Source organism: Rousettus aegyptiacus, unplaced genomic scaffold (assembly GCF_014176215.1).
Source record: "Rousettus aegyptiacus isolate mRouAeg1 unplaced genomic scaffold, mRouAeg1.p scaffold_m13_p_12, whole genome shotgun sequence".
In the NCBI taxonomy this organism is placed as follows: Eukaryota; Metazoa; Chordata; class Mammalia; order Chiroptera; family Pteropodidae; genus Rousettus; species Rousettus aegyptiacus.
The window spans coordinates 49,326,816-49,341,069 of record NW_023416287.1 but is presented as its reverse complement, the minus strand read 5'-3'; the positions used below and the strand labels follow the sequence as shown (position 1 = coordinate 49,341,069).

Sequence of the window (14,254 nt, the reverse complement as noted above, 5' to 3'; positions counted from 1 at the left end):
ATGAGAGAGGCACAGGGGGGAACTAATTAATGTTCCATTCATTTTAGTATAAAGAACAGACCGTCCTGCTGGAGCAACTAAAAGCTCAATGGATTCAGTACTTCAGCAGATATCCTGTATCCCGCTTTATGAGCTTGGCTGTTGCCAGCAAGCAAATCTGATGTGAAAATTTCCCAGTTTATTTGTGACTGTTCTAATTAAATGGGAACATAGGAATTTCTAAATGTCAAAGCAAATCCAAATGAAAAATAAAGAATCATAAAATCAACTTGCCACCCTTTTTTATTTTGTCTTTGTGTGTTTAGCCACCTTGTAGTGATCCAGGTGCCATTTCAGCAGCAGCGACATAGCTACACACTTGTGTACCACCTTTCATACCATGCATACCCAGGTGCTTTGCAATGCAGATAGAAGTGAAGTTCCAAAACCATGCCCAAGCTAACCAAGTGCCCTTGAACTAAATTTCTTTTGGAGCTAAACTTCTCAGTTCAAAAACAAACAAAGCCCATAGCTGAATTCTCTGTAGATAAATAATCTGCTAATTTTTTTAAAAAAAGTTGAACATATCCTTTCTCATGTTTTAATTTTTTTACCTGAAATTAATTTTGACTTAAAAGGCTTCATTTTAAGTGACTTTAGAATTATATTTTGATGAGACACATCCTCAATTATAAAACAGCTAAAGGAGTTCAGTATCATAATGAGTTAACCTGTAGGATGTGGAAACTCTTAATGAATAGCACTTTCCTACATAAGACATTTTTAATAGCTACAATTTCTGCAGTTAATTAATTTAATTTGCTAGTAGTCTTCCATTAAAATATAGCCTCTTCAGGCTTATTTGACCAAGTTTTGACATTAATTTTGTAGTACAATTTGGTTGACTTATTCAAGAAATTCAAACGAGAAAATGTGTCGAGTACAAATAAGACTTATTTAGTCATTACTTGGTTCATGGGGGATGAAAAGCAATTATGATTCTATGTTAACCTTTTTGTTATTGAGTGCTTAAATTAAACACTTCCATCCTAACATGATGGGAGAATTGAGGCTTTGCCCTCTGACTACCTATGAATAGAAAACTTAACTATACAACTGAAGCACAACATAAAAAAATACCTGTAATGATTCACACAGTACTCTTGCTTATGCCCTGTTTCCTTTTTCTCCTCCTCTTTTCTCCTGATATGTATCTTCTTAAAAGTGCCAATAAATGGTAAGTCCCCCCATTCACCCCATGGAAAAGGTGTGGAGGGTATGGGAGTGTGTGTCTCATCTGTAGATCCCGACAAAGCCAGCCGGTTCTGCTATGTGTCAGCCTGCATGTTATCTCTGTAGAACATTCCATGTGTGATGTGTCAGTCCACAGTATTTTGTCAAGCTTTCTGATCCCAGAGCATGCAAAGTGACTCATCAAACCAATTCCCTTTTCTTTTTCCGCTTCTCTTGGATTCCATGCATCAAGGCCATATTCTCATTGCTAGCTTTATAAGCCAAACCATTTTGTGCACTTTTATTTTGCTCACAGAACATTTGTACAGAATTTATTTACTTCCTCATACAAACTAGTTAACTAATCTTTAGAAGAAATACAAGACTGGTTTTGCACCAGGCCTTGATGAAGTTTCAGACTGAAACTTCTATAAACTTTAGCACCCAAAGGCTAAAGGGTTTTTATCAACCAGCTTTCTAAAAACAATATATCGTTTGGACTGCTTTGTAAAAAATAATAATAATAATAATATTTCTGCCTCATTCCTATCAGTATTGCCAATCCCATTTAAATTTCTGAACGTTTAACTTTTCTTTTTTGCTGAGCCATTGTAGAGATTATCGTGGCTAGAGGTCGAGGGGATGTCAGCAGCTGCTTCTTAGCATTCTCAGCGACTCCGACGTAGTCTGCTGATTCTCCCTCACTTTCTCCATGCTTTCTTTTCCTAGATGAAACCCACACAATGGCCAGTGACACCAGCAGCTTGGTGCAGTCCCACACTTACAAAAAGCGGGAGCCGACTGATGTGCCCTATCAGACAGGGCAGCTCCACCCCGCCATCCGGGTGGCAGACCTGCTCCAACACATCACGCAGATGAAGTGTGCCGAGGGCTATGGCTTCAAGGAGGAATACGAGGTGAGCACAAGCTCGGCACCGGGGCTCCTTCTCAGCATTTCTGGGCGTGATGCCCAGGCCTGGGCTCCTGACTCACTCAGCCAGCCAGTGAGGCCCCGGGCACTGCCGGAAGGGGACCAAGTATTTCAGCCAGGGATCCATTTCCCCCTGGCAGTGAGATGTATTACTAGGAAGCGAACATATGTTACATGGAAGAAGGAGGACCACTTCACCTTTTCCCTTATTCTGCACAAATATGCAATGAAAACAGAGGCCTTGGTAGGCCTCTTCCCCATTCTCGATCACTCTGTTGACTTTTCCTGTAATTAACTATGATGTTAAGTCCAAATAATTTTGTAGTAGCTATCTCAGGAAGAAACCGTCCACTTAAAACTATTATAGACCTACCAGCGATGTCATGTAGTGGAGATTAGAGGGACTGGCTAGCGTCATGGCTGTGACAGCTGTTCTTGTCCTGCCAGCCCAAAGAGCATGTCGCCATCCTGGAATCCAGCGCAGACAGATTTCAGGGGCATTTCCAGGAGCAGTGATATTCTCTTACACTATACAAAATGTAGGGCTCACCCCTTTCACAGCCTCTGTCATTAGCAAATTCTGTTGAAAGTCATTCAAGAACTGAAAAGAATGAATTGATTTGAGGAGGTCTGCTTCACAGAAGTCCACCATCACTTGGGTGTACAAGTAGGGGGGAGGATTTCTCTTTTTACCTTATTAAAATTAGTTCACAGTCATTGGTAAAGATAAAGGAACATACTTAAAATAAAAATAGGATTAGGTCGATATATAGTTTTTTTAATCTTAGAATGTGTTTCTGGTCCTGTGTCTACCTGACTAATTCACAGATGAAAAATATCTTGTCAGAATGAGTATTTTTGAAATGAGTTTCTGCCATCTCTACATTCTATTAGTTTCGACTTTACTTCTTTCTCCTCTTGAGGGAACACTCATGATACTTAATTCTATGTCCCAGATGTTGTGTTGCTGTCATTTCCCAAACTGATTGGCCATGTCGCTGTGATGGCTAGTCTTCTTTTAAGACCAAGTATTTTGTCCAACACAGACGAATAGACAGACACACTTTGCTGACGTGCGCATCCTCATAGGTTTCCAATGGTCTCAGTTCAGAAAACTGCAAAGCCCAAGAAAACTAACTCAGACCAAGGGTTTGATCCAAGTCCAGCGACATCTTCAGATAAAGTTCTGTATTTTAGCAACCCTGAAATTCTTAGATTTACCTTTAGCGATTTAACTTATAATTCAGTGGAATTGACTGCCTTTGAGTATTTCCTCACGCACTTTTAAAGGCTAGCTTAGAAATTAATAGGATTAAGAGTAAGACTTCTGAAAGCATTAATAACTTATGAAATACAAAAGTAGGTTATTGAGAAAATATAAGCCTAATGAACAGAAGTGATGTCTCCATTCTATCCAATATTATGAATGCAGATATTGCTCAAATGTTTATTAAAGATATTAATGTCAAACAGATTAGTTATAAGCTCAAATAATGATTCATACAATAGCCTGATTCAAATTTTTCATGGACTGTTTAAAAATACCTACCTTGGCACTTCTCATAACACTATAGATGATATGTGTTTGAGAGTATGCAAAAAATATTTTCTAATCACATGTGATTTATAAGTGCAAACTGAAACAGTTTATACTAATTTTAAGTATGTTAAAGTGGATGATTCATTGAGTTGTTATATTTTGAAATAAAATGTTGTATTAATTATGTTTATACACACACACACACACCAAATCCTCGCATTATGTACCTTAAACTTACATAGCGTTATATATCAATTATATCGTAATAAAGCTGGCAGGGAGGGGAAAGTAAATATTTTTAAACACCAAAATCATTTTCAGTTTAAAAAAAGAAGAAGAAATGAAAAAGAATATATACTAGAGAGGAGAGAAGGAACAAGTAGAAAGGTGCTATTGAGAGAAATAATAAATGGAAATTTGTTAGGAATAATCCTATAAGTCAGTACTTCTCAGATTATTAAGTGCCTCCAACACTCCTGGGGGGTAGGGTGCTGGTGTTGGCAAGAGGACTATAGTGGAACAGATGGGACAGTAAATGGGACCTGAGGAGTAATGCTGGATCATGGGTGAACCTGTGCAGTGACTGCCAAGAGAAAGGGACGCCTGATAAGAAGGGTCTCGCCTCAAGCCTGAAACCCCATCTACTGCATCTTTATCTGCGTATGTCACTGAATTACAAGCCCAGAATTTTCGAGAGGCACAACCAGGCTGATGGGAATTAAGAGCAATGAAAGGCCCCAGGCTGTGTCGACTCTGCTCTACATTCTCTAATCCCAGGGAATTTTTATTCTAGTTGAATCTGGAAATCCTCAAGCAGTTATTTTTTTTAAAAGTTCTTTTGGCTTTTAGTACCCTAACCAAAGGTACTTCTTTGAACCGCGTTGTGACGTACCCACCCTTGCCTTTAACCCCGAGAGTCGAGAGTCGGGAGTGTTGTGGCTGCCTGGCACAGCGTGGGTCTTGCAGAGCGAATACTGACAGCCATGGCGGGCTGCAGGCTCTGGCCCCAGACTGCCGGCGTTCCAGCCCAGCTCTGCTTTCTACCGCTGGCTAAGTGAACTGGAGCAACTTATCTAACCTCTTTGGGCCTCAGTTTTCTCGGCTATAAAATGGTATAACTATAGTATCAACCTCATACGGTTGTATGAAGATGAACCCATTTAAGGCATCATAAGTGTTGGAATTGTATCTGACATTTGGTTGACGTGTTAGCTAGTAAAAGAGAAAAATACTAAGTAATAATAAGATCTAAGAATAGAAATTCACACCATATTCTTTATCTGGAAACTATCATATTGCGGTTTCAGTACATCTCTGTCATCTCTTCTTGTGTTCAGGACTCTGAAGGTAAAGTGAACCAGTCACTTTGTGGAAAGGGCTCAGTACATTTTTGCTTCAGCTACAGAACTAGGTAATTCCCTTACTATGTATCATATATCATCGAAAGCTCCCATTAAAAAGTAATTTAAATAGATAGGTGGGTTTGATTCTGTGGATAAAGTTTGAGAATTGAGAAAATAAGTATTTTTAAATATGTGCTATCATCTTTAACTGCTAAAATATCTAATTTAGGAAAGTTCTAAGGAATGGTACTACAGACCAGAGAATGCTCTTTAAAAAAAAAAAAAATCCACTGGTGGCAAGGTAGGATTTGGTGAATTTAATTTAACAAGTTGCACTTATTAATTCACCAGAAAGTACTGAGCATGTGCTGTGAATCTGACGGAGCTAGGTACTGGGGACACAGAGAACGGCATGCCTTGTCCTCGAAAAGCTCCCTCTGCCGGAGGAAGCAGCCTAGTGACCACAACAGGTTAAACCCCACAAGAGAGATTTGCAGAGGTGCTTTGAAGGCCACGGGGGTCACCGAACCCAGCCTGGGGTGCAAAACAGGCAAGGATGGCTTTTTCCTTGAAGGATGAATGAGAGTTGACTAGGAGAAAAGATGAAAGAGGGCAGATCATGGGTAGACACAAAAGCAAGAGAATGGGGTGCCCTGGGAAATTGGCATGAATCCTAGGTGGGGCTGGCAGAGGAGAACAGGGCTCCAATTATGAAGGACCCCATATGTCTGACAGTAAAGCTTGGATTTCATTCTGGAAGCTGTGGGAAGAGAAGAAACACTCAGATAACAAGAGTCTTATTCCTATGCTTGGATGGAGGTCTATTTCATACAAACAGCTTAATTTAGAAGCACTATTTGTACAAGGCACACAGGAATTGATTGAATGACAATAATCAACACCCAAAAAAGTAAAGGGGAAGGGGAAAATATATTTCTGAAAAAATACAACATGAACTACATCGCTCTGTCCCTGCTCAAAAAAAATGTGGAATGCTTGGCTTTGGCACTTGCTGAAACAGTGGATTACTTCGCACTGACGTGCATCTGGGGGTGACTGTCGAGAAAGCCTCCAGTTGCCACTGTGACTCAGCATCATCATGCAGTCAGTCTTTCTGGTTTTCTTCATTCTGTGTGTATTGGGAAAACCAGCCGTCTCGATTGTAAAGTAGTTCTGAAATAGTGGCTTTTTCTCTGTTGACGGTATTTCTACCAGTTCATCTTTATCTTTATCTTTTCCAAGACAGAAATGTCTGAAAATTGGCCTAAACCCTAGGAAGATTCATTACCGCTCAAGTAGACAACAGAAGTGTGTCCAAACAAAAGGGAAAACATGTAGTGGGCATGAGACGGAGCAGCACTCAGTGCAAATTTTGTATTTGATTTGTGTTAACGAGATCGTCATATGGCATATCTCACCAGGGAAATGCCGTAATTCGATTCAAAAGAAACTCAGACATGAATCACGATAAAAAGGTAAACATGCTGAATTGAACAGAAGTTGGCATGTTGTCAACGGAGAGTGGATCAGGGATCTCTGGATAAAGACCAAGTGGATAGGGCAAGTTTGTTTACTTTGCTGCGAAAGCAGAGTTCGTTCTTTTTCCCAGCAAGCAAAGAGCAGTCTGTTGCTAACCCCTTGGGGAATATCAGTGTGTTTACCAAAAATAAACAAAGGGGTGAGCTGCACTCAGGGGGAACAGTGTAGGACCGAGCTGCACTGCCCCTTCAGGTTGCTCGGCCTTTACCACCTGGAGTCAGAAAGGGAGCTTGGTCCTGGCACCACGTGCAGCTGTGCACTGGACGAACGGGGCCGTCAATCCTCACTGCCCCTGATGTGTTGGTGCTGTGAGCTGCTGCACACCACTGTAGCTGGGGAGACGAGGGGGATCCCTACTTCCTCGATGGCCCCGCAGGGTTGGGGGTGAGTTTCTTCCCATCTCTAGTCCCCAGAAGGCCTTCTTTGATCCTACTTTTTTTTAACCGATCCTGCGTCTCTTTGGGGATCCAAGCAGAAAAGCAATAACTTTAAGTGGGAAAATGGTCATGTGATTCTGAAAAAAAAAATGTTTTGGTATCATTGTGAAATTAGGATAGAAGAAAGACAGCAATTTAAAACTATTCCCAGATAGGGCATCCTGAGAAACACAAATGGCACTGTTTAATTAGCTACTAATACTGCTCTGGGGCACAAAAATTTATTTTCAAATTACTAGAGCTGAAACTTATAAACCTAAGTAACTCTTGGCTGCCTACTCTTCAAAAAATATACATATGTATATCTAAATACAGTGCAAATATCTAAATATATTTAGAAAAGCATTATCCTTACCCCACCTACTTTATCCTGTGTGTTTCTCTAGGGTACAAACACTGGTGATTAATTTTATAACTGAACATGGAGATTGTTTTTCAGTTTGATTTAAACAGGGGAATTTAAGACATGTGTGCCCAAAATCTCAGGCTTAAGTATAACTATGCATTTTTTCTAAGGAATCTGGATTTTCTTTAAACATGTCTATCTCCTTATAGTTCCTTGTTGATCTTTTTTTTTAAATATATGGGTTATATAATTTCCCCAATCATCCCTCCCCATTTTCCAAGTAAAATGGCCAATTTTGTTCAGTGAAAGCACAATGTTTCATTTGATGACTTTTTCTACAGAAATACCCCCTTATCCATGGGGGTTACATTCCAAGACCCTCCAGTGGATGCCTGATACCATGGATAATCCCAAAACCTATATATACTATGTTTTTTTCCTATACATACATCCCCCTCCCCCTCCCTCTCCCTCTCTCTCCTCCCTCCCTGAAAACCACCTCCTCTCTGTGGAGGTTACAGTTACAATCTCCATTTAGATGCCCTTAGATAGCATATGCCCTTAGCTAGGAAGACAGGCTGGATCCTTAGATAGGCTGAGGGAACCTGGACGCCTTGTCTCTCCCCTGCGGGAAGTTAGTTGGCTAAGAAGAATTGCACATTCTAGAAAAGTTTTAAGAGCAGAGCACATCAGTTCTTGTGTTGAGTTTTAAAAACAGAGGCAGGGCAGGTGGAATAAAAAACATTTTGTGTTACTTAGCTGATAGAACCATTGCCTGACACAGCTGGTTCTGTGCTTCTGAGCAATCTGGAGTGGAGGCACCCCCTTCCCGCTCACCTCCAGCCCACACACTTTTCAGATGTGCTTTTCAGTTCCCATTTCATATTCTCAGGCACCAGCTGAGTCAATCAATTGCCACAATCAATGCAGGTTATTTTCTATCCCACAGGATACAAAACAAACAAAACAAAACCATCGAAAGCTAAGGATGGGGAGTAGCGGGGAGCATTGGCAAGTGCTGTAAATGCATTAAGAATCACAACAGCTGCGCCTCCAATGGCTATAGCAGCCAAGTGAGTTTTGACACGATTTTTCCTATAATTATTATGGTGATATTGAGCCAGGTCCATAAGAAAATGATAAAAACTTCTATCTATCTAAAATTTTGAGGTTGCTTCAAGCTATTTGGGAGAAGTGAAGTGTATGTGTTTATGGTACTTTCTTAGTAGATAAAAGTTTCTGCATGTTTTTAAATAGTGCAATAGAGAGGGTTGATTTTACCATGAATACTTGGTTTATATTTCTAAACTACAAATATAAAAGTGTCTCTTTTATTTGCTGCATGCTCCATTGTGTAGTGCCAGCTTTCAGGACCTCTTAGGTGTAAGCCGATTTTTTTTAATCCCGCGTCCTTTTGCCCATGCCCCTGGTAATAACATGTATAAGCTCAAACTTCAGAAAACTTAATTAAAAATTGTTATTTCCTATGATTCTTCATCCTCCCTCTGATGATAGTTCATGGCAACAGACATTTTCCAATTGGTCTGAGGCATTTCTAGTCAACTGTCTGGTTTTTATTTTGAAGCTGATGATTAGAATTTTTTTCTACCCTGAGGGGCATTAAGCACTTTTCCTACTTGTTAACATGCTTTTAGTGTCAGATGTCATCAGTCACAGGACCTGGCCTAGAAGGGACTGTAAATGCGCCGATGTCCTAGCACTTGCTGACCTCGTGAGTATCTGGTGTCACCTTCCACTGACTTGGTGTAGTGAGTTAAGGCACAGTTGTCATTGTCCCCTGCTTCTTCCTCACCTCTACATCAGTAGGCCACAAGTCCTAACTACTTTCTCTTCCGTTATTTTCTGCTCCATCCCTCTCAGATCTCACTCACCTCTCATCTCTTGCCTGCACCATTTGTAAGAGTCCTCTAACTTATCTCTCAACATTTAGTCTCCCCCTTCACGTCTGTCCTCCACTCTGAAAATCAGTTTCCTTTGTAAAATATAGATGTTATCACATTTGACTGATGCTTAAAAGTCTGCTGTGGATTCTTTCCAAAACTAAGAAACTCCTTAGCATGGTATACTCAGCCCTCCACAACATGACCTCTGCCTGTATTTCAGGCCTTAATTCTGACCACGGTTACTTTCCACCATGAGCCTTATGGTCTAGCTCTTCTAAGTTACTCACCAGGTCTCACACTCCAAGCACCTTTGTGTCTCCGAGTTGTCCTTCATGTTGTGGCTCTGCCTAGGAAGACTTTTAGCTCATTCTACACTTGCCATGTCCCTTTGGATCCAACTCACATATTACCTCCTCCTGAAGCTTTCTCTGCTTTCCCAATCAGAAACAACCATTCTCTTTACAGTCTTATAGGTCTGGGTTTGAATAACAGAGAAGGCAACATATTAATTGATATACAGTGAATAATATATCAGTTCATAATACAGTGGAGTATATATTGATAATACAGTAGGCAGTAAATTAACCGATAATATAGTAGGCTGTATGCTGATTGAGTCAATAGATACTTGACATACACTGTCAAGTGACTTTATATTTGCTAAATTGATTTCTATGTATTAAAACACAGACACCCCTAGAAATGGAAATGAAATTAAATACAGATGAAACTATTTAAAAATACATGCTTAGAAAAGTAGAAATCATCAGATAGAATCAAGTGCATTAGTGGCACCCAACCAGAAAAAACTGCTGACCAACTTGTACCTTACCTAGATATTGAACCTTTAAAAATAGTAAAAATGGGTGTAGTTCCATCCGATCATCTTACTTATTGAATGCCAACCATATGTGGAAAATTTTTAGGATAAATATTTATAATCTATGTTTGCTTTACATTTTTTATGTAATCCCTAATAGAAATAATAGAGAATTATTTAGGTAAAACTTCGAAGCATTTCATAACATGACTATTCCAAGAGAGAAACTGTATATCATCACACAGTTTCAAAGCTCATAAAGGTAATTTGCTACCACAAATGTGGGGAGCAAGGTTTTAAGGAAAAGGTTTTTCATAGTCTTGCTTGCTTGGCTCCTAGAATTTTGATGACGATGTCGATGGTACCTGCCTTTGTCCAACACCTGATGTGTCAACATGTACAAAGACACACACACACACACACACACACACACACACACACACACACACACACTTCTAACCACAAGGCTATTACATTATTATCATACCCATTTTACAGATGAGGAAATGATTCAGAATTTAAGTAACTTGCCCAAAGCCATAGTGCTATGGAGTGGTAGGATTTATTCTGTTAAATATGTGGACCCTAAAAGTCCATGTTCTTCCCACTACACCATGTCACTTCCTCCTGCAACACCACAGAGATATAGACCTATGGAAATTAACCTTATGTTTTATTGATTTGACTTGTGGTTTCATGGCAGGAGTGTTGTTTTTCCTCTGTGCAATTCTGTTTGCTTTGAAGTGTTCTGTTTACTGGCAGAAAACCCATCCAGCTCTGGGAGCCCCATTGCCAGTGCCAACTCTGGTGTATTTTAACATCTCAGCAGCCCAAGATGCTGCCCATTAACCCCAGTCAGTGTCCCAGCTCCGAGAGCAAGGTCACTCCAACATTGCTCCTCTCCTATTACAGTTTTTCATTGTTGAGAGATGCAGGAAAATCATTCTGCAGATATCCACCAACCTGGCTCCTTGAAACTCACCAGGACAGTATCAGCTAAAATCAAGCTACAGCTCTTGGGAGCATAGATTCTATATGCCACATCCCTGGATTATTACTGTCAACTAACCAGGTAGAAAGACAGTGGGAGAAAGGAGGGAGAAAAATGTATAAATTTGAGGTGTGTGTATAAGCTGAGGTTTTCTAAAAGATTCTGTCTGGAAGATGTTGAATCTTTATTCAACGAAACGATACAACATGACAGTGACTTTTATGTTACTTAGACCTTTTTTATCTGTGATAAAATGATATCCTCCGTTCCTGGATCATGTTAACTGGATCTCTGACCTCCAGACAGAACCAAGATAACACCTTGAAACTTTGAATAAATGATGCAAAAAATAACCAGTTGAAAGGTCAATTATTGTTTCCAAACAATAATGTTGTATAGCAGAAAGGACAGTAGATTAGGAATCAGAAGACTTGGGTCCCAAGTCTTTGACCTGTCATGTCACTGAAGAATCTCTGCTGAGACCCTAATGCTGGACCCTTGAGCAAATCACTCAACTTCCCCAAAATAACTCAATCAGTTGTGATGACCAAGCGCCTAGTAAATGTCTCTGATAGTTGTAGTGCTGTCACTTCAGTGATACCAGACTTACTGTTTGGTTGATCTGTTTCCATGGATGGGATGTTTTCCAGTGGGAGACACTCAGACTAGCTGCTTGAGAACCACAGCCTGGTGGTCATCACAGTGTAGAGTGCCATCACTTAGGATCCAGAGGCAGTTCTCTGGCTTCCTCTTGCCACTTTTGAGTTTATTCAGCATTTCTGCATGAGGTGGTTTCTATCCTGATGTGCCCTTCTTATCTTTTCCTCCTCTGTCTTCCCCCCTTTCAACCCCTCCCCATCCTCAATTCTAACCCGAACTCTATCACCAAAACGCCAAAAATGCTGAGTTGAGAGGATATGGTAATGCTACTAATACATTTTTGTGTCAAGTCCTCACAATGTCTGAAATGTGTTTACGATTATAGTTCCATTACATCTCTAATCCCCTCTGTCCCAGTTTTTAAGGATCATGAATAACAAGGAATGTATGGATTAAAAGTTTCAAATTACTTAATCTATTGCACATTTCATATTGTATAAATTCACTTTACTGTCACATGTATTATTCAGACCAAAATAATATTGAATCAGAGCCCATAATTTTTTGACCTGTCATATCACTGAAAAAAAAAGAGAATATGCTGACTTTTTCAGTTTCTTTTATTGCATCTTCTGAAATAAATGTAGTTTTATGACCATGATGGAATTCACTCATAATATTCAATATCTTATAAATTTAACAAACTTCTTCACTCCCTTTTTCTTCTCTGGTTGCCCTTTAGGGACACACGAAAAGCCTTTTATCTGTTTACTTCAGGGAAATTATACAAGAGATACTGAATAATTATAACGTATTCAGTGTTGATTATAAATACACAGCATATGTTTTTATATGTATTGTATTTATGTGCTTTAAGTAATTATGCATTTGAGTTCCTTGCCAATTTTACAGCCAAAATATTTTACTTGGCTGATTGCTAAAAGTGTGTTTTAAGCTGACTTCTTGAAACATGAAGAGAATATACCACAAATCCAATTAACATAATTTATCTGCTTAAATAGAATGCTTGATTTTATTGTTTCTCTATTTTAATGATGAAAAACAGTCATAAGGATAAAGAGGAACAAAACATGTTTTTAAAGGTTTCCAAGTCTCAATTTTATTGTTTTCCTTTAAAAACAGCACATAATTTTTGAAAGAAATTTAGAAATTTTATATAAAATGCGAATTAAAAAATGATAACAAAAATCACTCGTAAAGCTACTATCAATTTTCAGTAAGTTTTCATCCAATATTTTAATGCATTGGAATTTTTATATAAGTAGTTTCATATCTTGTTTTCCCACTTAATATTATATCACAAATGGTTTCTATGTGTTTGCTGTGAACACCGCTATGAATAATTCTTCGGATTTACCTTCATTATTTTCTATGGATAGATTTCAACAGATGGAATTACTGGTTCAAAGTGTGTCAAATGCTTAAGGTTCTTTATGCATAGCGACAATATGCTTCCCAGAAAAGTTGTATCAACTCACACTCACCATCAGCTCTCTCTGTGAGAATGCTTGCTTCAATATGCCAGCATGAAAAGAAGCATACATTTTTTTTTTATCTTTACCATTTTAATAGGTGAAAAAAAGTATCTCGTTGTTCCATTTGAAACTAGACATGTCTTCATATGTTTACTGGCCATGAGAAAGTGGTCTTCTGTGAATTGTTCATGTGCTTTGCCTCTTTTATTTTTTTTTTTAAACTAGGGTGTTAATGTTTCTTACTGACTTGAAGGAGTTCTTCTATGGCCTGCCTTGCTCTTCTTTAAAAATGTGTTGACGGTCCTACCATAATTTTAGAAGTAACTTGTTCATGGAAAATGTGGACATTTTATACAGTCAGCTTCATGAAAAACTCTTTATGATATTGTTTAGAACTGCATGGGATCCATTTATAAAGCTTGAGAGAATTGACTTACTGGCGATATTGGATCTTCCTATTCATTCATAGTTCTGCCTCCATTTATTTGGATCTTCTTTAATGTTTTTCAATAGAGTTTCAAAATGTTCTCCATAAAATCTTGTACATATTTTAGTTTTGTATACTTTTTTTGTTATGGTAATAATATTTTCTTTTTATTGCAAGTATATTGAATATATATACACATATATATATACTACTGCCTTTTATACATTACTCCTTTTCCAGAAACTTTCTCAGCAGTCTTTATTTCAATCATTTGTCTGTACATTATTCTTGAGTTTTCTATGAAGAAACTATGTCATTCTCATGATAGTTTTGTATCTTTTTAATCTTTATGCATTTTTGTTGTTTAGGAAGCTGACTAGAACCTTTAGTACATTGTTGACTAAAACTTAGATTGGCAAGCATTATCATTTTGTTCCTGATTTTCAAATAAAAGACATTTAATGATTAGCAATTAGTTGTGATTTGATTAAGGATATTCCCTTCCATTACTGGTTTATTAATGTTATGAACCATGGATAAATATTGAATTTGGTAGAATGATTTTCAGCATTTATTGTTACATAAAATAATTTGAGCTCTCTTAATATGATCATGTGGTGAGTTAATTAATATAATGAATATTCTAATATTGAACCAACCCTTCATTC

At 38.4% G+C, this 14,254-nt stretch overlaps 1 protein-coding gene across 7 annotated transcripts in view; it reads left to right on the top strand.

Annotated features, from left to right (window-relative positions):
* Positions 1–14,254, top strand: part of PTPRM (protein tyrosine phosphatase receptor type M) — a 691,775-nt gene that overhangs the window by 557,302 nt on the left and 120,219 nt on the right. For 4 of the 7 annotated variants that reach the window (XM_016120972.2, XM_016120973.2, XM_016120974.2 and 1 more), the window contains one exon: positions 1,942–2,129. In XM_016120972.2, the coding sequence (XP_015976458.1) occupies positions 1,942–2,129 (188 nt within the window). Of the gene's footprint in view, positions 1–1,204; positions 1,217–1,941; positions 2,130–14,254 lie in introns of all 7 variants that reach the window. The other 3 variants (XM_036229038.1, XM_016120969.2, XM_016120971.2) reach the window with 1 other exon arrangement.